General features: G+C 43.2%; 1 protein-coding gene across 4 annotated transcripts in view; it reads left to right on the top strand.

Annotated features, from left to right (window-relative positions):
• Positions 1 to 24,357, top strand: part of itgb5 (integrin, beta 5) — a 55,341-nt gene that overhangs the window by 20,296 nt on the left and 10,688 nt on the right. For 2 of the 4 annotated variants that reach the window (XM_023950461.2, XM_023950462.2), the window contains exon 11: positions 3,060 to 3,314. In XM_023950461.2, coding sequence (XP_023806229.1) covers positions 3,060 to 3,314 — 255 coding nt within the window. The remainder of the gene's footprint in view (positions 1 to 3,059; positions 3,315 to 24,357) is intronic. The other 2 variants (XM_078939823.1, XM_078939822.1) reach the window with 1 other exon arrangement.

The raw sequence follows: 24,357 nt of genomic DNA, 5'->3' as shown, positions 1-24,357 counted from the left end.
ATGATGAAGAAGACATGAAGGTAGCTGCTGGTAGAGGATGATGAAGACATGAAGGTAGCTGCTGGTAGAGGATGATGAAGACATGAAGGTAGCTGCTGGTAGAGGATGAAGAAGACATGAAGGTAGTTGCTGGTAGAGGATGAAGACATGAAGGTAGCTGCTGGTAGAGGATGATGAAGACATGAAGGTAGCTGCTGGTAGATGATGAAGAAGACATGAAGGTAGCTGCTGGTAGAGGATGATGAAGACATGAAGGTAGCTGCTGGTAGAGGATGATGAAGACATGAAGGTAGCTGCTGGTAGAAGATGAAGACATGAAGGTAGCTGCTGGTAGAGGATGAAGACATGAAGGTAGCTGCTGGTAGAGGATGAAGAAGACATGAAGGTAGTTGCTGGTAGAGGATGAAGACATGAAGGTAGCTGCTGGTAGAGGATGATGAAGACATGAAGGTAGCTGCTGGTAGATGATGAAGAAGACATGAAGGTAGCTGCTGGTAGAGGATGATGAAGACATGAAGGTAGCTGCTGGTAGAGGATGATGAAGACATGAAGGTAGCTGCTGGTAGAAGATGATGAAGACATGAAGGTAGCTGCTGGTAGAGGATGAAGACATGAAGGTAGCTGCTGGTAGAGGATGATGAAGACATGAAGGTAGCTGCTGGTAGAGGATGATGAAGACATGAAGGTAGCTGCTGGTAGAGGATGAAGAAGAAATGAAGGTAGTTGCTGGTAGAGGATGATGAAGACATGAAGGTAGCTGCTGGTAGAGGATGATGAAGACATGAAGGTAGCTGCTGGTAGAGGATGAAGAAGAAATGAAGGTAGCTGCTGGTAGAGGATGAAGAAGAAATGAAGGTAGCTGCTGGTAGAGGATGATGAAGACATGAAGGTAGCTGCTGGTAGAGGATGAAGAAGACATGAAGGTAGGTGCTGGTAGAGGATGAAGAAGACATGAAGGTAGCTGCTGGTAGAGGATGAAGAAGACATGAAGGTAGCTGCTGGTAGAGGATGATGAAGACATGAAGGTAGCTGCTGGTAGAGGATGAAGAAGACATGAAGGTAGCTGCTGGTAGAGGATGAAGACATGAAGGTAGCTGCTGGTAGAGGATGATGAAGACATGAAGGTAGCTGCTGGTAGAGGATGAAAAAGAAATGAAGGTAGTTGCTGGTAGAGGATTATGAAGACATGAAGGTAGCTGCTGGTAGAGGATGATGAAGACATGAAGGTAGCTGCTGGTAGAGGATGAAGAAGACATGAAGGTAGCTGCTGGTAGAGGATGAAGAAGACATGAAGGTAGGTGCTGGTAGAGGATGAAGACATGAAGGTAGCTGCTGGTAGAGGATGATGAAGACATGAAGGTAGCTGCTGGTAGAGGATGATGAAGACATGAAGGTAGCTGCTGGTAGAGGATGATGAAGACATGAAGGTAGCTGCTGGTAGAGGATGAAGAAGACATGAAGGTAGCTGCTGGTAGAGGATGAAGAAGACATGAAGGTAGCTGCTGGTAAAGGATGATGAAGACATGAAGGTAGCTGCTGGTAGATGATGAAGAAGACATGAAGGTAGCTGCTGGTAGATGATGATGAAGACATGAAGGTAGCTGCTGGTAGAGGATGAAGAAGACATGAAGGTAGCTGCTGGTAGAGGATGAAGAAGACATGAAGGTAGCTGCTGGTAGATGATGAAGACATGAAGGTAGCTGCTGGTAGAGGATGAAGACATGAAGGTAGCTGCTGGTAGAGGATGATGAAGACATGAAGGTAGCTGCTGGTAGAGGATGAAGAAGACATGAAGGTAGCTGCTGGTAGAGGATGAAGAAGACATGAAGGTTGCTGCTGGTAAAGGATGATGAAGACATGAAGGTAGCTGCTGGTAGAGGATGAAGAAGACATGAAGGTAGTTGCTGGTAGAGGATGAAGAAGACATGAAGGTAGTTGCTGGTAGAGGATGAAGAAGACATGAAGGTTGCTGCTGGTAAAGGATGATGAAGACATGAAGGTAGCTGCTGCTAGAGGATGAAGAAGACATGAAGGTAGCTGCTGGTAAAGGATTAAGAAGACATGAAGGTAGCTGCTGCTAGAGGATGAAGAAGACATGAAGGTAGCTGCTGGTAGAGGATGAAGAAGACATGAAGGTAGCTGCTGGTAGAGGATGAAGAAGACATGAAGGTAGCTGCTGGTAGAGGATGAAGACATGAAGGTAGCTGCTGGTAGAGGATGATGAAGACATGAAGGTAGCTGCTGGTAGAGGATGAAGAAGACATGAAGGTAGCTGCTGGTAGAGGATGAAGAAGACATGAAGGTAGCTGCTGGTAGAGGATGAAGAAGACATGAAGGTAGCTGCTGGTAGAGGATGATGAAGACATGAAGGTAGCTGCTGGTAGAGGATGAAGAAGACATGAAGGTAGCTGCTGGTAAAGGATTAAGAAGACATGAAGGTAGCTGCTGGTAGAGGATGAAGAAGACATGAAGGTAGCTGCTGGTAGAGGATGATGAAGGTAGCTGATGGTAGAGGATGATGAAGACATGAAGGTAGTTCCTGGTAGAGGATGCAGAAGACAGACAGAGGAAGCCGATTGGCTGTGGAGACCCTGAAGGGAAAATAAGAATTCTAGATACAAACAGCAGACGATTTGGCCAAAACCAAGCATGTAGACCAGTCCTAAATCCTCTGAACACCTCTGTGCTAAGATTCAAATCCATGAAAACCGTGTGGGTTTATCTTGATGAACATCATTATAGTTTAGATTTGAGACCATACTAATGGGGTTATGATCTTTTTATTGTCCAGTTCAGAGTTCTTGAACAGCTTTACGAGGCACGTTCCAACACCAACAGGCTCCTTTGTCCCGTGTAAATTTCTGTTTTCAGTCACTGGACCTGAAGGGTGAAGGAGCAGCCCAAGATGGTGCCTCACACCTAATCTCCTGCCACAGAAGGAACTTTTTAAACTAGAGGATGTTCTGGCAGAGGTTTCAAAAGTAGATCTGTTATTTTCAGGCAAACAGGAAACCCAGCCGTCTGTTTCACAGTCTCATTTGAACTCCCCTTCCTTGCAGGTACGTACACCTGTGGTACCTGTCACTGCGAGCCGGGATATCTGGGTGCCCACTGCGAGTGCCAGGAGGGTGATGGCAACAGTATGGCTGTCAGCGCCTGCCGGGAATCGGAGGGCAAGCAGCTGTGCAGCGGCCGTGGGGAGTGCAGCTGCAACCAGTGTTTGTGCTACGAGTCCGAGTTTGGCAAGTTCTACGGCAGCTTCTGCGAGTGCGACGACTTCTCCTGTGCCCGGCACAAAGGCATCCTCTGCTCAGGTGGGAGGGCTCTGCAGGCCCAGATTCTTCTGCTCAGCTGTACTTAAAGCGCTTTGAAACGGGCCCTCCATCCTGTCCCTCGCCTCCTGCAGGGCCTCAACTCTGATCACATGACTGCAGTGGGATTTCACAGCATTCAATGATATTTCCGGATCATTTAGAAGTTTGGTTGATGCTTTGTGCTGACCTAACCTGGTTATTCGGACAACACAACGGCTGGGTGTGTTTGTCCATAGTTCCTGTCGATGCAAAGATCCAGAATGTGGTGCATGAAGGTCAGATTGTGTCGGTCTCTACGTTGTCGTCACTTCATTAGAGATTCCGGGCTGATGGCAGCTCTGTTCTGGACTGCTGGGAGGCCCACAGAGCTTTGAAAACACCCTGATGAATAGACCCAGTTGGCTCTCCGCGCCTGTTGTGTTCCTATTACATGCGGTCCAAGATCGGATCGTTCTCTGCCAACGTTTGTTCCTGGGAACCACAGAGAGAGCTTTGTGGTGCTGCCCCCCTCATCAAACTGTGGGGTGGATGAGCGCTTTCTGCCAGACAGTCAGCTGGCTCCTGATGTTCCTCCAATATCAGTCTGGACAAACTGATTGGTCAGCTGCAGTGACCTGATGATGCCTCTACAGAGGGCTGATCATTTCAGGAATGCTTTCTGAAGTCAGACGTGTCAAACTTTGGGTTTTTTAGCGTGTGGGGGTGTGGCTGTCCACCCCACTCTCTCATCTGTCTCACCCGACGCTTCCTGCACAACAGTCAGTATTTCAAACATAAATCCTACAGGATTAAACCTACAGGATTGGATCCTGATCTGAAATTGAGTATTTTAAACCAAATTGATCCTGAGGATTGGGATTTGGTAATCTAGTTCCGCCTTTGATCCATATTAAAGACCTCTGTTGGGAATTTCAAAGCTTTGGATTGAATCCCGGATCAGTTTAATCTTGAAAATAGGGATTATTCAGATCCCAGCTCAGAGCAGGATCTGTGGCTGATCGTGTGTTTACTTCTCTTTATAATATAGCCCCCCCCCCATGTGAATTTAGTAAGCCCTTACTTTGGGTTCTGCCCAACCAGAAAAAGAAATTAATTTATACATTTAAATGACAAAGATGCAGGGTTACCACTTTGCACATTATCACACTTTCTCAATGAAGCATAAGAGTCTGTTTTAAAATTGTATTAAACCAAGTTTCTTTTTATTTGAGTATTCAGCAACATATACAGTGTAAAAGACATTCAAACTATTTTTTTTTCCCTTAAAACCCCAAACAAACAAACAAACAAACAAACCCACCCTGTTGCACCCTAAAAGAAAAAGAATTAAATACAATAAAAAAGGATTTTGCTGAATGGAGTAACAGTGTTACCCCTCAGAAAGAAGCGATGGATCAAAATCTTTGATCTTGCTCAGAACTGGCTGCCAGACATTAAAAAACCCTGCAGTACAACCCTTCATTGAATATCTGATTTTTTCTACGGTAAGATGGCACATAAGATCAACAAGATATTTCCTTAAAGTAGGGAGTTGTTTGTTTTTCCAGTGTAGGAGGATTAGCCTTCTGGCCAGAAGTGTAGTGAAAGCAATTACACTTTTGAAATTACTTGGAAGCCGCAGACAGAACTCTGATACACCAAAAATTGCAATTGAGGCATCAGGAGCAATGTGTGTCCCCAATGCGTCAGAGAGAAATTGAAAAATGTTGTGCCAGAAGGCCCTTAGTGTCGGACAAAACCAAAACATATGCGAAAGTGTACCTGGTTCCCTATCACAACGATCACAATTAGCATCACGGTCTGGTTTGATTCTAGCTAACTTTACTTTGGACCAATGCAGTCTGTGAACCACCTTGAATTGTATAACCCTTTGTCTTAAGCATATAGAGGATGAATAAATATTCTGAAGAGCAGTCTGCCATACATCCTCTGATAGGTCCGTAGCCAAATCTTCTTCCCACTTTCTTTTGGTATGAGTCAGTGGATCTGTGTTTGAGTTGATTGCTGTGTATATTTTGCTGATGATTCCTTTTGACTGTGGATTAAAGGTCAAGATGTTTTCAAGAAGTGAGTCTGGTGGTCGCGAGGGGAAATGGTTGAATGTGGTAGATAGAAAACTTCGAAGTTGAAGGTATCTGAAGAAGTGAACATCAGGAATTCTAAATTCACTTTTTAGTCTCTGAAATGAAACAAATTGACCTTCGATGAACAGATCCTTCAGGGTTCTCAGACCATTTGCGGACCAATATGTAAAAGAGGTATCAGTTATGGAAGGGAGAAACATAATATTTTTCATAACTTGGGCATATATTGACATATTTTTAAGGTGCAGGCTTCTCCTAAATTGTGCCCAGATTTTAAGTGAATGTTTAACTACTGGGTTCTGTGAAATTTTGTCGAGAGATTGTGACAGTGGTATTGTGGAACAAAGTAGAGAGCGTAAAGAGGCAGATTGACATGACATTCGTTCAAAATTTAACCATTTAAGATCCTTATGACTTGATATCTCTAGCCAATAAAGCAATGTGCGGATATTAGCAGCCCAGTAATAGTATTGGAAATTGGGAAGTGACATTCCCCCATAATCTTTGTGGTATTGTAAAATATTTTTGCGAATGCGGGCAGTCTTCCCATTCCATATATATGATGAAATCAGTTTGTCTAGGTTAGAAAAGAATGTTTTTGTTAAAAATAAAGGTATAGACTGAAAAAGATATAGAAACTTAGGTAGGATGTTCATTTTAACAACATTAATTCTCCTCCTAAATAAATTGGTAAGGATTGCCAGCGTTGCAGGTCTTGTTTTACACTATCTAACAATGGAATAAAGTTTGTTTTGTACATATGTTTATAATTGCTTGTGATCCAAATCCCTAGATACTTGAATTTATGCTGGCTTAATTTAAATGGTATGGAATTTGACACATCTTTTAGTGCAACAGGATTTATGGGCATCAGTTCACTTTTGTGCATATTTATTTTATAACCTGATATTTTTCCAAACTCACGCAAAAGTGCGAGTAAATGAGGAAGGCTGTATAGGGGATCAGATATATATAGTAATGTGTCATCCGCGTACAGAGACACTTTGTGTTCAGAATCCCCTCTCTGAACACCTTTAATAGAATCATCACCTCGAAGAGTAATTGCCAGAGGTTCAATGACCAAAGCGAATAATAAAGGTGATAAGGGGCATCCTTGCCTTGTTCCACGTCCCAGCTTAAAAAAAGGTGAAAGATTATTATTGGTACGAATTGCTGCGACTGGGGAAGAGTAGAGAATACGTATCCATGAGATAAACCTTGGGCCAAAGCCAAATTTTTCAAGTGTATAAAAAAGGTAGTCCCACTCCACACGGTCGAACGCTTTCTCAGCATCAAGCGAGAGAACTATTTCTGATGTATCTGGTGGAGAGGGATGATGAAGAATATTTAAGAGTCTTCGAACATTATGAAAAGAATGACGATCTTTGATAAACCCTGTTTGATCATCAGATACGATAGAGGGCAAAACAGTTTCCAAGCGATGTGCTAGTATCTTAGCAAAGATTTTACTATCTACATTTAATAACGAGATAGGCCGGTAAGAACTGCACTCTAAGTGACTTTTACCTTTTTTATGTATCAAAGAGATAACAGCCTGTCTCATAGTCTCTGGGAGAGAACCTGAGAGGGAGGAGTCATCATAGACTGAAAGTAATATAGGGGACAAATCTTTTGCAAAGGTTTTGAAAAATTCACTTGGGAAGCCATCTGGTCCTGGTGATTTCCCGCTTTGCATAGAATTTATGGCCTTCTGAATATCTTCTGTTTTAAAAGGTCTCTCCAGATTTTGAGATACTTCCTCATCTACTTTAGGCAGATTAAGCTTGCTAAAAAACTTGTCAAAAAGTACTTGATCCTTTTTAGATTCTGAGGTGTATAACTGTTTATAATATGTATGAAACCTTTGATTAATCTCTAAAGGGTCAGTTAACTTCACATTCTGTTCAGTGTTGATGGCTATAATAGCCTGAGCCACTTGCTGATGACGAAGCTGATGGGCGAGTGTTTTACCTATCTTTTCCCCATGTTCATATGATTTATATCGACATTTGTTTAAAAGATTTTCAATCTGCCGTGTAGTCGACAGATTATATTCGGCCTGAAGAGCTAGGCGCTTTTTGAACAGGTCAGATGAAGGGGAGTTAGCTAGCATATCATCTAATTGGAGAATATCATTTTCAATCCTCTTAATCTTTTCAGTTAGAAGTCTCTTCATTCTAGCACTATAAGATATAATTTGGCCTCTAAGGTATGCTTTTAATGATTCCCAAATTAAGCTAGAGGACATTCCAGGGGTGCTATTACGTGTGATATATTCCTTTATTTCCTTTGAAATAAATTTAACAAACTCTCTATCTGAAAGCAGTAGAGTATTAAATCTCCATGGTCGATATTTATTACCTGGACTTGGCATTTTCAATGTCATTAACAATGGTGCATGGTCAGATATAACTATTGCTTGATATTCACACTTATTGACTAGAGAAAGTAGGTTGCTATCAAGGAAAAAATAATCAATTCGTGAGAAAGTTTTATGTACTGGTGAGTAGAGTAATTTCTGCTATTGGGATTCCGGAATCTCCAGACATCAAACATTCCATATGTTTTAAGAAGCTGGTTGATCACTTGTGATGCCTGTGATGGTTGTGTGGATTTAGGCGAACTACGGTCAAGGGAAGGAGTTAGTACACAATTTATATCACCTCCGAGGATGAGATGGTGCGAATCTATGTTTGGTATTCGGGAAAAAATTTCAGTAAAAAAAACACCATTGTCCCAATTAGGAGCATATATGTTTGCCAGTATAACAGGAGTATTATTCAATCTTCCCACTACTATTATATATCTTCCAGACGGGTCAGCTTCTACTTTTGTCATGTTAAAAGAAATTGATTTTTTAATAAGAATGGCTGTACCTCTGGATTTAGAATGAAAGGTAGAATGAAAAATATGTCCCACCCATCCCCCTTTAAGTCTGGAGTGATCAAAGGTGTTAAGATGAGTTTCTTGGAGGAAGGCAATGTCAGTATTCAACTGCTCCAAATGTGAGAGCACCTTCCTACGTTTTAATGGATGATTTAGTGATTTGACATTCCAGCTAACAAAATTAACTGGGCAACAGCCATACTGACTATTGAATAACTGACTAGCCATTTGCTATGAAAAACAGTATTTTTAAGGCATTAATCTGGGCAAGTAAATACAACCTGTAAGACATGAGATCTCATCACTTTAACAGAAATAGATGCAACAGATGAAAATAAAATAACTTTAGGTGCAACAGGTAACCCACCCCACCCATCACCAACAAGAACATGGTGATCATAAACAACCCTCTGACAACAAAATCCACACATTATGTGCTTGTTAGAACTCTAGCGTCCAGTTTGCTCTGCAAAAATATTTAAGAGTAGAAATACCAAAAAGCCTTTTAACATCTGACACTCAGATTAAATGTCCATTTAAATGGTGCAGGTGAAGAGGTCACACACAAAAATAAAAATATTAAATTAAAAAATTTAATAATAAAAAAAGGGAGGAAAAGGTATGGCTCATTCCGATCAGAGTTTACCTATTTATTCAGATTACCATCCTTTTAGTAGTCATATAGAGTGGAAGTATGATTTGTGTGTGACAGATGAGCATTTCCGTCAGTCTCCCGGTGTGACAAAAAACCCCACAGGAATAACGTAGATGAGGAAAAAATTGAGGAAAAAAAAGAAGAGAAAATAGTAAAAAATGATCACTCCTCAAAGAATATTTCCCTTCACATACGTCATGGCTTGTGCTGCATCCTTAAATCGTTTTTCAATTCCATTGTGTGTAATCCGCAGCTGTGCCGGGTGAAGCAGCCCATAACGCACGTTCTCCCGTCCACGCAGAAGCTTTTTTACCTCATTGAAGGCCGCCCTGGCGCTGGCTACACTCGGTTGATAATCGGGAAAAATGAGGATGGTGGCACCTTTGTAGAGGAGAGGACCTGCAGCTCGGGCACGGCGGAGGATCTCAGTGTAATCCTGATCGTAGTGCATCTTGGCGATGATCGCTCTGGCTTTCCCATCTGCTTGTCTCGTCTGTAGAGCGCGGTGGCATCTGTCAATCAGCACTTCTTTATCGATCTTCAACACCTCTTTGAGTAGTTTGGAGATTGAATCGGGTGTGCTCGGAACTTCCTCAGGTACATTCAATATGCGAATGTTTGATCTCCGCATGCGTCCTTCCATATCCACACACTTTTCTTGGAGGATCGACACGTTTTTTTCCAGCTGCTGGACAGATTTTTGTAAAGTTGTTATGTCATCTGAACACCCTGAAAGTCCTCGCTCCATCTCTGACACAGTAGATTGAATTGCTTTCAACTCTGACCGCACTGTGGCGGTGTTGTTGGCCAACTCTGTTCGGACCGCTTGCATCTCCATTTTCACCTCCCCGAACTCCTTCGCTATCACTTTTGCGAGCTCCGTCTGGAAGAGCTGGGTGATTTCTGATTTGATGGAGGCCAGTATGTCGCTCTTCAGATCTAGAAGTCCCGTCTCAGACAGTTCACACGGCTCCATTGGTGCTCCTAGCTCTTCAGGTGGTGTGCTAAGTGTGGAGCTAGCTGAGTCTGAGCACGTTTTGCTAGCAGAGGCAGCCGCGGCAGCTTTGCTCGTATATTTATATTTGCGGAGACTACTTGCCATCTCAGCTTGCAGAATAAAATCCAGGCGATGAGGAAAGAAGATAGGTTGCTAAGCTGCACGAGTTTTCTTAGCACTTTTTAGAGTATTATGGCTCTTTTTTGCTAATTTATGCAGAGCACGCTAAACATGCGACCTACTCCATTGCCTGCTCGCTAGCGCCCCTCTGTTTTAAAATTGTATTAGATATAAAATGAAGAGATTCTCATTCATATTCAGAGATCAACAATGCAAACACCTAAAATAAGGATCAGAAGCAGCTTCACTGTAGGACAGTCAAAACACAAAGACAAAATCCTGGTCAAAAGGCCTCTGCTCTTTTCTGAGGATTTAATGATCATTTCCAGTTTTTGGTAGATATTTCAGGGCATAAAAGAATGCAAACATGAAAAAAGAGGCATTTCCATGGAAACACTGAGCACACAGTGACTCATCCGTTCACACACATTTATAATAAGAGGAAACAAACATGAACTCTGTCATGCTTCACTAGGCCTGCAACCATAAAACTATCCGATCTGTCAGTTCCCTGCATGGTCACGTCTGTGACCCAGACAAAGATGTTTAAACAGTTAGGACGGTAAAAAGAAGCTGGTTTCCTTCTGAATGAAGCAGCTTGATGGAGCAGAAGTCTGCAAAGTTTGTTTTTTTGTCATGCTCTTACAGATCTGTACATTCTCATGATAGATACTTAACAAAATATGACCTTTGAAAAATGATCAACCTAGAGTGAGATATTACCCACGTTTGGTTCTAAATGTTCTGCAGACTCTTTCTTCGCTGCAGGGGAATGTTCCGCCTTTTTCCGGGTTCTTGTCTCTGACCCTGTGGGCGCGGTGGATCTGAGCAGATCTGACTGTATTTGATCCTATCCGGCAGTTTTGAAATACCGGATTAAATACCTTTGATCCGTGGAGTCAGATCAGAGTAATTTGTAATCTGGATCCATTTAATCCTGATCCAAAGTTTAGAAATACTGGGCCTCAGGGTTCCTGTAATCTTACAAAAGGACTCTTCACAGTCACATGTTGTTTGTGTGTCTTTATCAGATCATAGAATTTATCGGAACATCTGTCCATTTGGAAACCCCAAGGTCAAAATGGGAAACACCTCCATAAGTGGTAGAGTATGATAGAGAAAAGATCCTGATCCAGATCCAGACTGATAGGGTGGTAATGGAGAACCAACCAGACATTGTAGTGGTGGATAAAGAACAGAGGAAAGCCGTTGTGGTGGGTGTGGCAGTGCCAAGCGATGGGAACATCAGGAAGAAGGAACATGAGAAACTGGAGAAATACCAGGGACTCAGAGAAGAACTGGAGAAAGCCTGGAAAGTGAAGGTGACAGTGGTGCCTGTGGTAATTGGAGCACTCGGGGGCAGTAACCCCCAAGCTGGAGGAGGGGCTACAACAGATACCTGGAAAGACCTCAGACCTCTCAGTCCAGAAAAAAACAGGAACAGCTAAGATACTGCAGGACCCTCAAGCTCCCAGGCCTCTGGTAGAGGACCCCAGCTTGGAGGAGAAAACCACCCACGGAGGGTGAGAGGGGTGTTTAATTTTATATATACATTCGCTTTAACAGACAGAAGTTGTGGCAGCAGTTGAAGTGGTAAAGGACCTGCCTGGACTTCAGTCTTCTGCAGCTTTTCAGTGCAGAACATTCACAAATATGCGGCTCATAGAAGTTTTCCTGCAGTCCTCTGCCTCCAGAGACCTGCTGGAATCCTGCCACGGGAATAACCGCATGTCTGCTGGTGCTTCCACCCCGACGCTAAACTTCCTCACGATTCAGTTATTCTGGCTGCTTCAGTCAATCTGGAGTTAATCAGGACTTCCTGCCCCCCCTAAAACCTCTCTTCCTCTAAGCTTTCAGCTCTCCTCGGCTGGCTCTCCTTTTACAGAAATAGCATTACTTCTTTCCAGACTTACACAATCTGTTTTTGCTTCTCTAAAAGGAACCTGCTGCATTGTGGGTGCACGTGCACACGCGTGTGCGTGGAATGGTTCTTCAGAGCTGCTGGATCTGTTTTGGCTGACTGCAGTCCTCTGGGCGTTCATGCACAGATGTTTCATCGTTCTAATGCAGGAATGATGTCATGGATCTTTTCTCCTGCTTTTGGACTCTGGGATCTGCTTCCTGTCCAGCTCAGCACCAGCTTCCAGTCCTGTCCTCCGGATCTAGGCCGTCCAACAGCGCCTACACAAGAACAGCGCCACCTGTGGTTCTGAATCCTCCAGAGAGTCTGTCATACTTCTGTGGAGGAGTGGCTTCAGGCTCCGCCTACAGCCTTTTCTTTGTGGTGTGACATGTTAGCTGAGGGACGCCACGGTGTGAATTTTTATTCAGAGAGGAACAAGTTATCCCAGAATTCCTTGCTACTGCCAAATGTAAAAGTCGGCATGACCTGCTGCTGCAGTTCAGATGCTCCTCGGGTCCATGTGACCCGCAGAGAAGGTGCTCCTGTGTGCAGAGCGAGAAGGTGGGGAGAGATGGCCAAAAGTGTCCAATCAAAGCCGTCAGCCGCTGTGCTGGATGCCCCCCCCCCCCCCCTTCCTCACAGAAGTGTGAAGTTGGTCAGAGCAGACAGAAGTCTTCCTGTCTGTGCTCAGATCTCTGTTAGGAGATCATGGATCATTTTGAAAACGAATGTTTGCAGCAAGAACCTGAAGCTCGGGCAGTGGCTGAAGACTTTTCCAGAATGAAGGTTGGTCTGCTGACCGGAATCCAACAGAGGAGGACCTTCCGTGTCAGCCAGCTCTGCCTCCCGCGCTGCTCCCTGGTTTGCTGCAGCAGGTTCGGGTTCACCCGCTGCTCCTCAGATCAGCCCCATGGTATTTACAGAGGAACTGCAAATTCTTAAGACTTGGACGATTCATGGAATGAAGTCTCATAAAAAACAACCTGGCAGTACATAAACAGGCCTATAGCGACCATCAAAAAGTCTATTGCAGAGCCCTTACAATAGCCGGTTCGAAGTTCTGTTCCCACAAGATCAATAGTAACACTAGAAATTTTCCACCATACACTCTCTGCTTAAGCCCCCCACACTTAACCAGTGATGCTAGTGTCAGCAGCTGTGATAGATTCATAGGTTATTTTCACCAGTAAAATATTTTCCATAAGATCTAACTTCCTGCCCACTACTACTATTCCCACCTCATCTGCAAATCCAACTGTACCAACAGCTCCAAGGACCCCTTCTGAATTCACACTCACTACACACAGAGATTGAGGCCATCTTAAGGGTTATGAAATCCTCAACCTGCCCACTTGACCCCCTCCCAACAGCCCTGATCAAAGACAACATTTCAAGTATCAGTCCAATTGTCACAACTATAATTAACCAATCATTACAAACTGGTCATGTTCCCCTTGCTCTCAAAACTGTCATTATAAGACCACGCTTAAAAGAAAAACCTGCACTGGATCCCGATAATTTGGCAAACTACAGACCCATTTCCAACCTACCGTTCCTGTCCAAGGTTCTTGAAAAATTGTTGCAGCTCAGCTCCACCATCATCTCTCAAGCACACCTTATATGAAAAATTTCAGTCTGGTTTCCGGTCAGCTCACAGTACAGAGACAGCCCTGGTCCGAGTCATGAATGACCTACTCTTAGCTGCAGACCGGGGCTCCCCATCTCTACTCCTCCTTCTGGACCTATCAGCTGCATTTGACACTGTGGATCACGGCATTCTCCTCAACCGTCTTCATACTACTGGTTGACTCTCTGGGAACATACTCAACTGGTTTAAATCACAACTCAAACAGGACAGAATATGTAGCTCTGGGGACTGCCAAATCTCACGCACACATAGTCACCTGCGGAGTTCCTCAAGGCTCTGTTCTTGGACCTTCACTTTTTACTATCTACATATCTCCACTCGGACAAATGATCCGTAAACACAACACTTCATTCCACTGTTACGCCGATGACACACAGTTATGTGTAAAAATGGATTCCACTCCCACCCTAACTTCTTCTGCCCTCCAGGCATGTCTCGAGGAGGTAGAGGCGTGGATGGCGACTGTAGTGCAAAAGTTGGGCGGTCGACCCATGATCGTAAGATTGCAGGTTCGATTACCGCCTTGCACACCCATGTGTCGAAGTTTCCTTGGGCAAGACACGGAACCCCACCTTGCCTCTGGTGAGAGGTTGGCGCCAGTGTTTGGCAGCAGAGCCGCTACCAGTGTGTAAATGTGTGTGAGTGGGTGAATGGGTCTGTGACTGTAAAGCGCTTTGGGCCTTTTAGGTAGAAAAAGTTCTATATAAGCATACGCCACTTACCATTTACCATGGCTGAAAACTCTCTCCAATTCACCAGCAACAAGACTGAAGCCATATTAATCAGTACCCCTCACCAGATGAAAACATCCTCCACCAAAAGCATTATGGTTTCTGGTCACAACATTCTGCTCTCTTCACCTGTGATCCATCTTGGTGTCAAAATCTACTCTAATCTAACATTTGATCTTCGCATAAGTCACCTCTCCAAAGTGTCTTTTTTCCATCTCAAAAATATTGCAAAGGTCCGCCCCTCACTCACCCAGTCTGATGCAGAAAAACTGATCCATGCATTTATCTCCTCCAGACTTGACTACTGCAATGCTCTCCTTGTTGGGATTCCTGGCAGGAGCCTGGAAAAGCTCCAGCTCATCCAAAACTGCGCTGCAAGGGTCCTGACAAGGATTTGACCACATCACTCCTGTTCTTCAATCACTTCACTGGTTACCCATTCGTTTCAGAATTCACTACAAACTCCGTCTCCTCACCTACCAATGCGTCCATGGAACTGCCCCTGCCTGCCTCAGTGAGCTCCTTTCCCCGCATGCTTCTTCACGACTCCTCCGCTCAAATGTTACTCATTGCCTTCACCAACCAAGGACCAGGCTAACCACAATGGGAGACAGAGCCTTTCAGGCTGCTGCCCCTCGACTCTGGAACAATCTTCTGGAATCCCCCAGAGCCCCACAAAGCCTTGACACTTTTAAAAAAGGCTTAAAGACTTTCCTTTTAAAAAAAATGCTTTTTAGTACTTTTGTTGTTGTTTTTTGTCTTACTTTGCTCTTATTTGTAAACTTTTGCTATTCCTGCTTTCATTGTAGCGCTTTGAGATTTCTTTTTTTTGTAAATATCTTATTATTTTTTACGACATGAACAAAGTTAGAAACATTATATATAGAACAAAAAACAAAAGAAAAGAAAACCTCAAGAAGGTACGTAGAGTTTGTCAGGTTGAGATTTTTTTCCTTTCCAGGATACTGATCACAAAGTTAACCATATGTCATAACCTTTTCTTGTTTTGTACATAAACCATCTTTCCCAGTCCTTCAGAAATTGTTCTTCCTTCATTTTTAGTTTGTATGTTAGTCTCTCCATTGTTTGGATTTCTTCCACAATATACATCCATTTCTTGTGTGTTGGGGCTTCAGCCTTCTGCCAGTTCTTAGTTATGACTTTCTTTGCTGCCACTAGAAGAGCTTTTCCAAGGTTTTGGTCAGTTTTATGTACAGTTCCCTCTAAGTAGCCCAGACACATCACAAGACAGGTTTGGGGTATCTTGTACCTGAGTGTTTCACATATAGCAGAGTGGATGGTGTCCCAGAAGAGTTTTATTTTCTCACATTCCCAAAATATGTGTCTGATTTGATTCCTTATCCATACAAATTCTCCAGCAGAGTTGCTGAGTTTTAATTAGTTTAATTAGTTTTATTGTCCCACATCTCCTTGGAGATTCTTTCTCTCAAATCATTTTTCCATTTTGCTTTGACATATAAAGTTGACGGGCTGCACGGTGGCGCAGTGGTTAGCGCTCTTGCCTCACAGCAAGAAGGCCCCCGGTTCAAGTCCCGGTTGGGGGACATGAAAAACACAACATCAATGGGGGACCTTTCTGTGTGGAGTTTGCATGTTCTCCCCGTGCATGCGTGGGTTTTCTCCGGGATCTCTGGCTTCCTCCCACCGTCCAAAAACATGCTACATAGGTTGATTGCCAACTCTAAATTGTCCACAGGTGTGAGTGTGAGAGTGAATGTGTGAGAGTGAATGGATGTGTGATTGAGGATATTCCACCCTGCGACAGACTGGCGACCAGTATCCCTTGCCTACGCCCAAGTGGCCGGGATAGGCTCCGGCAACCCCGTGACCCCGAAAGGGAATAAACGGTTAAGAAGATGAATGAATGAATGAATGAATATAAAGTTGACCCCACTTTTGATTCCATAAGGTGCTTATATGAAATGGATACAACCTTGGGAATATTTTCACTGTAGGCCTGTATAAATGTCTTAATTATTGGGTGTATTTTGTGTTCTTCTGTTTTGATTCACTTTTCATAGTAGTCTCGCATTTGCATATATCTGAATAGGTCCTGATTTATTAGACCATATGTGTCTTTAAGTTCCTGAAATTCACTCATTTCACCTTTCTATATTATTGTGCACATGGCCATAATACCCTTTTCAGCCCATTGTTTGAATCTGTGGTCAAATTGTGCAGGTCTAAATGTGTCGTCATATGCTGTCCATTTCAGCAATCTGATTTCTTCACCTAATTTTAGTTGTTTTACAACATAATACCAGTTCTCAAGAGTATATAATGTTAGTGGATTTAGATCTAAATGTTCTTTAGCAGTGGCTGGGATCTCATTTTCCCCCAGACATGTTTAAATTGGGAATCTGGGTGCAAAAAGTTCTATATCTTTCCACCTGGCAACATACTCTGTATTGCACCAGTATAGTATACGATGTATTTGGGCAGCTCTAAAGTATTCTTTTAGATTAGGTAAGGCTCTTCCCCCCCTGTATATTGGGTACCGTAATTTCCGAACTATAAAGCGCACCCGATTACAAGCCGCACCCACCCATTTCCACGTGTTTAACTTCTTTTGTACATACACAAACCGCGTCAGTGTACAAGCCGCATGCATTACGCAACATAGTCAGCCTGACAAATCACGTCCTGACTCCCAGACAGAGTGTAATTCATTAGCACACTGTGGGAGGAGACAGCCTTGCCTCAGGCTCATGTATTTGAATACACTCACATCTGCCAAACAGCATGCAGGTCTATTCTGTTCACAAGTTCCTCAGTTATGGTTTTTTTTATTTTAAATTTTTTTTTTTTTTTTTTTACTTATTGACAATCTAGGTATCATACATAAAATTAAAAACAGTAACCATATAATCAACATTACATACCTCAGTTATGATGAGGAAATTTACATCTGCGATCCCCCATTTCCCATGAGTCTTAGGGGCTAAAGGCGGGTCTAACCCGGCTCGCCACACTGTTGTACGTGTTTAAGAATGAGCAAGGAGCAGCAGTGGATGGAGGGGCGAACGGGAACAGCTCTCCTTCCGCTTGTGTCGCGGCAGCGTTATGGGAGTAACAGGGCTGGTTAAAAAAACACACCAGTAAAATAAAGCTGCGGCGACTGAAAAGCGCGCGCCTCAGCGCGGCGCATGCGTCAGAAGTTTCCTTCCACAACAAACACTGTTGCTCCGCGGACGCCTCTGCGCTCCGCGCTCGCCAAGCGGGCTCCTTGTCTCCCCTTCCTATCTTATCCGACACCCCTGGCCAGGGCGGCTCCAAGGAGGAGCGCTTCGTCCCCATTGCGCCGGTGGACGGAGCAAATCGTGTCTGTGCAGAGCAATCGGACTTAATACTGAACGTTTTGTGGATGAGGGGCGGATGCGTTGTTACGTGTGGGAGCCATCAGACTGCCATCGGCCCCGCAGCTCTATGTGAACGAGCAGCAGGAGAACATGTCTCCAGCTCACACGGAGGCTTTGAGCTTTCAAAGCAAAATTCCGCTCAGTCCTTAGAAACAGTTAAAACGACCACGTCAATTTGTGTTTCCAGTCGTGTCCCGACAAAATAAAGAATTGGGATTGTGGGATCTCTACTGGTAAAGCTAGAAACAAGTAAATGAGCCGTGGTAGTATATTCTTTTTTATAACATTTATGTTTTCACGTACGTGGGCTGCATGGTGGAGCAGTGGTTAGCGCTCTTGCCTCACAGCAAAAAGGCCCCTGGTTCAAGTCCCGGCTGGGGGACATGAAAAACACAACATCAATGGGGGACCTTTCTGTGTGGAGTTTTGCATGTTCTCCCCGTGTATGCGTGGGTTCCCTCCGGGATCTCCGGCTTCCTCCCACCGTCCAAAAACATGCTTCATAGGTTGATTGGCAACTCTAAATTGTCCACAGGTGTGAGTGTGAGAGTGAATGGATGTGTGATTGAGGATATTCTACTCTGCGACAGACTGGCGACCAGTCCAGGGTATCCCTTGCCTACGCCCAAGTGGCCGGGATAGGCTCCGGCAACCCCGTGACCCCGAAAGGGAATAAACGGTAAAGAAGATGAATGAATGTTTTCACGTAATCCTAGCGTGTATGTTGACCATCTTTCTATGACTTTTCTCATATTGATATTTGTACGTTCATAGTTATCTTGATATAGTTTTGCTGGGTCTTTAGATATATTCACCCCCAAGTACTCAAGTGATTTGGCATCCCATTTTATCTTCCATTTCTTTAAACCTTGATTTGCAACACAATTAAACGTGAGTATCTGAGTTTCATTTATATTTATTTTGTATCCTGAGCATTGAACAAATCTATCAAAAATCTTCATCAAATTACCAAATGATTTGACTGGATCTAATAAATATACCATGACGTCATCCGTGAACAGACCCATGATATGTACCTGTCCACCGATGTCTATTCCTGTTATCCTAGTGTCTTGTCTCACCATTTGGGCTAATGGTTCGATATAAAGTGCACAGAGTAGGGGTGTAAGAAAAAGTCGATTCGGCAAAATATCGCGATAGTTCATTTGGCAATACTTGTATCAATTCAAAATGCTGCCGGGACGATATTTATTTATTCATTTATTTATTTATTTCTGAGCATCCTTAACGTCAGCGTCAGACTTTTTTTTTTTTTTTTTTTTTTTTAACTTGTCCTGTCCAACAGCTAGGCAGACAGATGAGAGCTGAGGGCCTCTTGTGTTGGACATATTTTACTTTAACAAGAGGGGTTATTAATCTTCAGACAAACCAAAGGTATGTCTGAATAAACCCCTTTTGTAATTGAGTCGGACTCTTGTTGTCCACTTCACCCTCCGACCGCTAGTTGGCAGCAGAGAGCATGGAGCCTCTTTGAGCAGCTCCACACCACACAAAACAACAGGAAGACTGCAGCCAGAGGCAGCTTGTTCTGTTATGAGACATGAAATACTTAGTTTTTACTTGAATGGATACCAAACAGAAACTCTGAGCCATGTTGCTGCCAGTAAGATATGAAAACGAGGATTTCTGTGCTTTTTAGCGGCTCAGATAAATACGAGTGGAGCACGGCAGCAGCTAATAGGCTAATGCGCTAGGCTTAGCATATGCTAAAATGCTATCGGCAAAGCGGGCCAAAGTTCTGCAGAACCTCCCAGCAATGGATTCTAGTTTACTAGTTTAGCAACCTGATGGATCAGAGGGATGTGTACAACGCTCTGAAAAAAGGCCGACATCGTGGCGAGGAGCGTTAGTTTACTTCCGTGTGTGAGAAGCGTAGCTGCAAAGGTGCAGCAGAGGCAAAGCAGACTGATATGTAAACAAAGCAACTTTTTTGTCACATTAAAGCAATTTTCCTTCGTTCTTTCCTGCTGCCTCATCATCCCACTTTGTTTCTGGAAAGAATTAGTTTGTCCCCCCACACCCCACCCTTTATTTTGGAAGAACCACCATTCAGACTCTTGAACCGTTGAAAAGTACTGGAGAAGCTACATTAAGCAATGTTGAAATTAAAAAGCATTTTATTTCCCTAAAAGAAACTTACTCGTTAAGGCTCATTCATTCTTTGTTTTTCTTATACTGAAAAAGATTTTGTTGTGGAAATCAGACAATGTTGACTGTTCCCTTTCTATATTTTAACTTACCAAAATAAAAGCACTATGAATTTGTTTCGGTAAACGCAACTTATGTATAAATGAGACACAATTGCAGTGCTTAACATTATGATCATTACTGTGATAAACTGAATTTGACCATTTTATTACAGTGGAAGACATTAAAATTCCTGTAGAGTCATATTTAAAGAAAAAAAGAAAGAAAAAATGTTTTGGTAAAGTATCGGGATATGTATTGTCTCTTGCCAGACTCTTGCCAATACACACCCCTAGCAAAGAGTACAGGGCAAAGGAAACAGCCCTGTCTAGTCCCCATTCCCAGAATGAATCTATTTGTGAGAGAGCTGTTGATTTTGATTCTACCTGTAGGTTTGTAATAGAGAAAACTGATACACTGAATTGACTTTTCACTGAATCCAAATTTCTTCAATGTTAAGGATAGAAATTCCCAATTGACTCTATCAAATGCCTTTTCGGCATCTAAACCTATTAAGGCAGCTGGTAATTTTTTCTGTGTATCCTGTTTATGATATCTTATATTATCATGTGTTTGTCTGCCTTTGACGAATCCGGTTTGGTCCTCATCTATTAAGTTTGATATAAATGATTGGAGTCTATTTCAAGTTATAGAGGTGTATATTTTATAGTCAACATTTAAGATAGAAACTGGTCTGTAGTTTTGACAATATTGCTTGTCCTTTAATGGCTTAGGAAGTACTGTAATGACTGCCTCCTTCCAGGAGGGTGGAGTTTATCCACTTGATAAAATCCAATTGAAAGTGGAGTGAAGCAGTGGGATAATTATTTCTTCGAATTCTTTATACAATTCTGATGGAAAGCCATCACTCCCAGGTGTCTTGTTTGATTTCAGCTTGCCAATTGCTTTTTTAATTTCTTCCGTGGAAATTTCTGCCGTCATGAGATCCTTTTGTTTCGTTCCTATTGAAGGTCTAATTAGTCTAGTAAGGTTCGCATCTCCTCTTGTTTTGCAGTCATTAGATTAGTGTATAAGTCCTCATAATAGTCCCTAAATATATTCTCAATTTCTTCTGGATTACATTTTAGTTGATTTGTTTTTGGGTCTTGTATTTTATTAATGTTTAGTTCTACTTGTCTTTCTCTCGTATTCGTCGAGCTAACAGCCTTGTGGCTTTGGGGCCTGAGTCGTAATAGTTTTGTTGTAAGTATCTTATTCTTGTTTCGGTCTCGTATTGGAGTATATCATTAATCTTGTTTTTTGTTTCACTGATTAGCTGTCTTGTTGTTTGGTTTGCGTTGTCTTTGAAAGCTTGTTCCATTTCTCTCAGGTCTGAGGTAAGTGTCTCATATTGTTTTACTCTTTCTTTTTTCATCTGACTTCCAATTGCAATAAATCTCCCTCGTATCACTGCTTTTAGTGCATCCCAAATAATAGCTGGATTTGATTCCCCATTATTGTCTAATTCAAGATAATTTTGTATATCCATTTTGTTTGGTCACTGTTTTATTGTTTAAAATTCCTGCGTTCAGCCTCCATAGAGTATTTCTTAGCCTGCCCTTAAGTCTAATTTTTAAATAAAGGTGATTGTGGTCTGATACATCAGCTACTCCAATGTTACACCCCATTATTGTGCTTATGTGCTCTTTCTGCATGAAGAAATAATCAATCCTGGAGTAGACTGAATGAGTTTCAGAGTAGTGGCTGTATTCTTTTTGTAGAGGGTGGAGATCTCTCCACACATCAATAAATCCCATTGATTTCCACATATTTTTTACTAATTTTGAGGTTGGTTTCTTATTTCTATTCTTACTGGTTGTGTCGAGGTTATAGTCCATAATCACATTTAAATCCCCTCCACAGATGCATATACCTTCAGTTTCAATTGCAATAGTGTCAAACAAAAGTTTTAAAAACTCTTTAGTACTTTCTGGTGGAGCATAGACCTTTACCAGCGTTATTGTAGCCTGGTCAATTACTCCTTTAATTATAATAAATCGCCCTTCTTTATCTTTAACCTCCCTTTTACATGTGAACTGAACTGTGTTCACTATCAATATTGCTACTCCTCGTTTCTGTGGATTGGTGTGTGAGCTATAGAAAGCGTTCTGCCGCCTCCCATGGTTGCTGTATGGAGTGGGCCCCCCCTCTTTCGGTTTTATTTGCACCTTAGACATGTAGGGCCCTTGGTAGGGGGGGTGCTTGGACATCACTGCCAGCAAGCAGCAGATGTCCTCCTGGCACCCTACCCGCCAATTTTAACCGCACCTTAGACAATTAGGGCCCCTTGGTGGGGAGGGTGAGGGGACATCACTGTGAGTAATCAGGAGATGTCCCCTCAGTGCCCTACCCGCCAATTTTAACTGCACCCCCTTAGTGCACACACCCAACTTGTTGCTTTATGCTGCTTCATGGTCTTACCCCCCTTCCCCTCCTATTATCACCCCCTACCCCCCCCTCTCTCTAACGTCCCTCTCTCTTCTTCCCCTCTTTCCTTTTCCGTCCGGTCCAACACCAAAGATTTTCAAACATGATTGAAATTAATAAAGTTTGGCCTCAATTACAAAAGGGGTTTATTCAGACATACCTTTGGTTTGTCTGAAGATTAATAACCCCTCTTGTTAAAGTAAAATATGTCCAAAACAAGAGGCCCTCAGCTCTCATCTGTCTGCCCAGCTGTTGGACAGGACAAGTTAATAAAAATAAATTAAAAAAAAGTGTTCTTGATCCCAGGTTCTTCTGAGCAAGAAACGGGAAATGCTGACTCTGCAAACACGATTCCTCCAGAACTGAAACCGTCTTTGTTTTGTCTCTGCTGTGGTGAGTCACGTCAGCAAGAGTTTAGACTTTCTTCTGGCTGTCAGCAACTGTTTTTAACTTCCCCAACCCTAAACTGAGGAGGAGGGGGGGGGGGGGGGGGGGTTCTCTGGACATCAGCTTCTTTTTTTGCACTAAGCTGCTTTTTGGAGATGAAACGTGAAGCTGCTCTTCAGACACTCACTTCATGAGAGTCTGTCGTTTGAGATGATCAGCAAAACAAACCTAAACTCCGTTTGATGAGAAAGTGATGCCGGGGGGGGCACAAAAGTTGTTTTAAATCCCAAAAGTTCTTTGGAAGAGGGCAAACCTTCTGCTGGTGTTTCTGCAGAAAGAACAGCTTTTCAAAGTGAGGAAAGAACATTCAGGTCTTCATGAAAAAGCAGACTGAACCTTTTCATCAAGATTTACCATTTACATTTGAAAAAGCCCAAATCTCCCAGCTTTTAGACTGGACTTGAAGGTAGCACGGGTCTGTCTCAAGAAATACTGAGTCACAAACGGGCTGATCTGTTCATGTTTACATGAAACAAGGACCAACACATGTCACTTGTGTTCATTCAACACCAACACATACGTGCACACTCACAAAAATGACACACAGCCCACAACTCTGAGTCTAATGTGTCTCAGAAGGGAAAGGACGCCTCAGGTCCGTGTGAGAGACGTTTTTAGACCAACGTTTGGAACTTTTTTCTGTTTCTGGTTCCTTGGTCCCCCTTCATTTCCATGACTTGTTTAAGTGGCTTCAGACATGTGGAGTAAATAAGAAGAGCTGACTACTCAGGAGGAAGGCGCCATCGTCTTCTCACTTGAAGTTTTGCTCCCCCTGGGAACGTTTGACTTCTCCCGCCAGCCGAGGCCACCTTGGTTGGAGATGACATCATCCCGCAGACGCTGCTGTTGTGTCTGGGACTTCTCGGCGCAGGATGGTTCCCAGCCTCTGACCCTGAAGCTGCGAGCTGCTGGCCGTGAGAACAGAAGTAGAGTTCTGCAGATCCCAAGGGAAATCGGTCACAGGTGCCATCGGGGTTTTCTTCATGGGGCGGGGCTTCAGTCGCTGCAGCTTCCCTCTGAAATGAAAAAAAGGCTTCTGCATTCCACGCAGCCCTGAATGCACCCTAAAGTCTGCTCTCTGTGTAATTAGCAGGCCGTTGTGCAGCGTGAGCCCCCCCCCGGGGCCTGCAACCACCCTCAGTGCAGCTCCCCATGTCAGGGAGGGGCTACCATCTAATCCTCCATGTCAGGATGGTCTTTCTGTCTCTGGGATTCACACCCCCACCCTCTGATAAGACAAAGTTGATTTTAGGCACACTGATGCGTTCAGGGGCATCAGAGTCCCGTTAGCACTTATCAGAAGGATTTGTCTTTGCTTTGTTTCAAATCGGTGATAATAAACCGATTACAGAGCGACGAGGACGCTGCAAAGCTGAGTTTTTCTGAGGGAGATCAGTCAGAACATCTTTGGATAATAACATGATAATTAGGTTGGATCCTCAGGCAAGGCAAGTTTATTTGTGTAGCACAATTCGTAAACAAAGTAATTCAAGGTGCTTCACAAAATAGAAAAATGCATTAAAATCACAATACATCATAGAAATAATCAACGAAAAA

The sequence above is a fragment of the Oryzias latipes genome, chromosome 21 (assembly GCF_053564925.1).
Source record: "Oryzias latipes strain Hd-rR chromosome 21, Olatipes_Hd-rR_3.1".
Taxonomy (NCBI): Eukaryota; Metazoa; Chordata; class Actinopteri; order Beloniformes; family Adrianichthyidae; genus Oryzias; species Oryzias latipes.
Note: the sequence above shows the minus strand (reverse complement) of the source record. Positions and strands in the feature narration are given on the sequence as shown.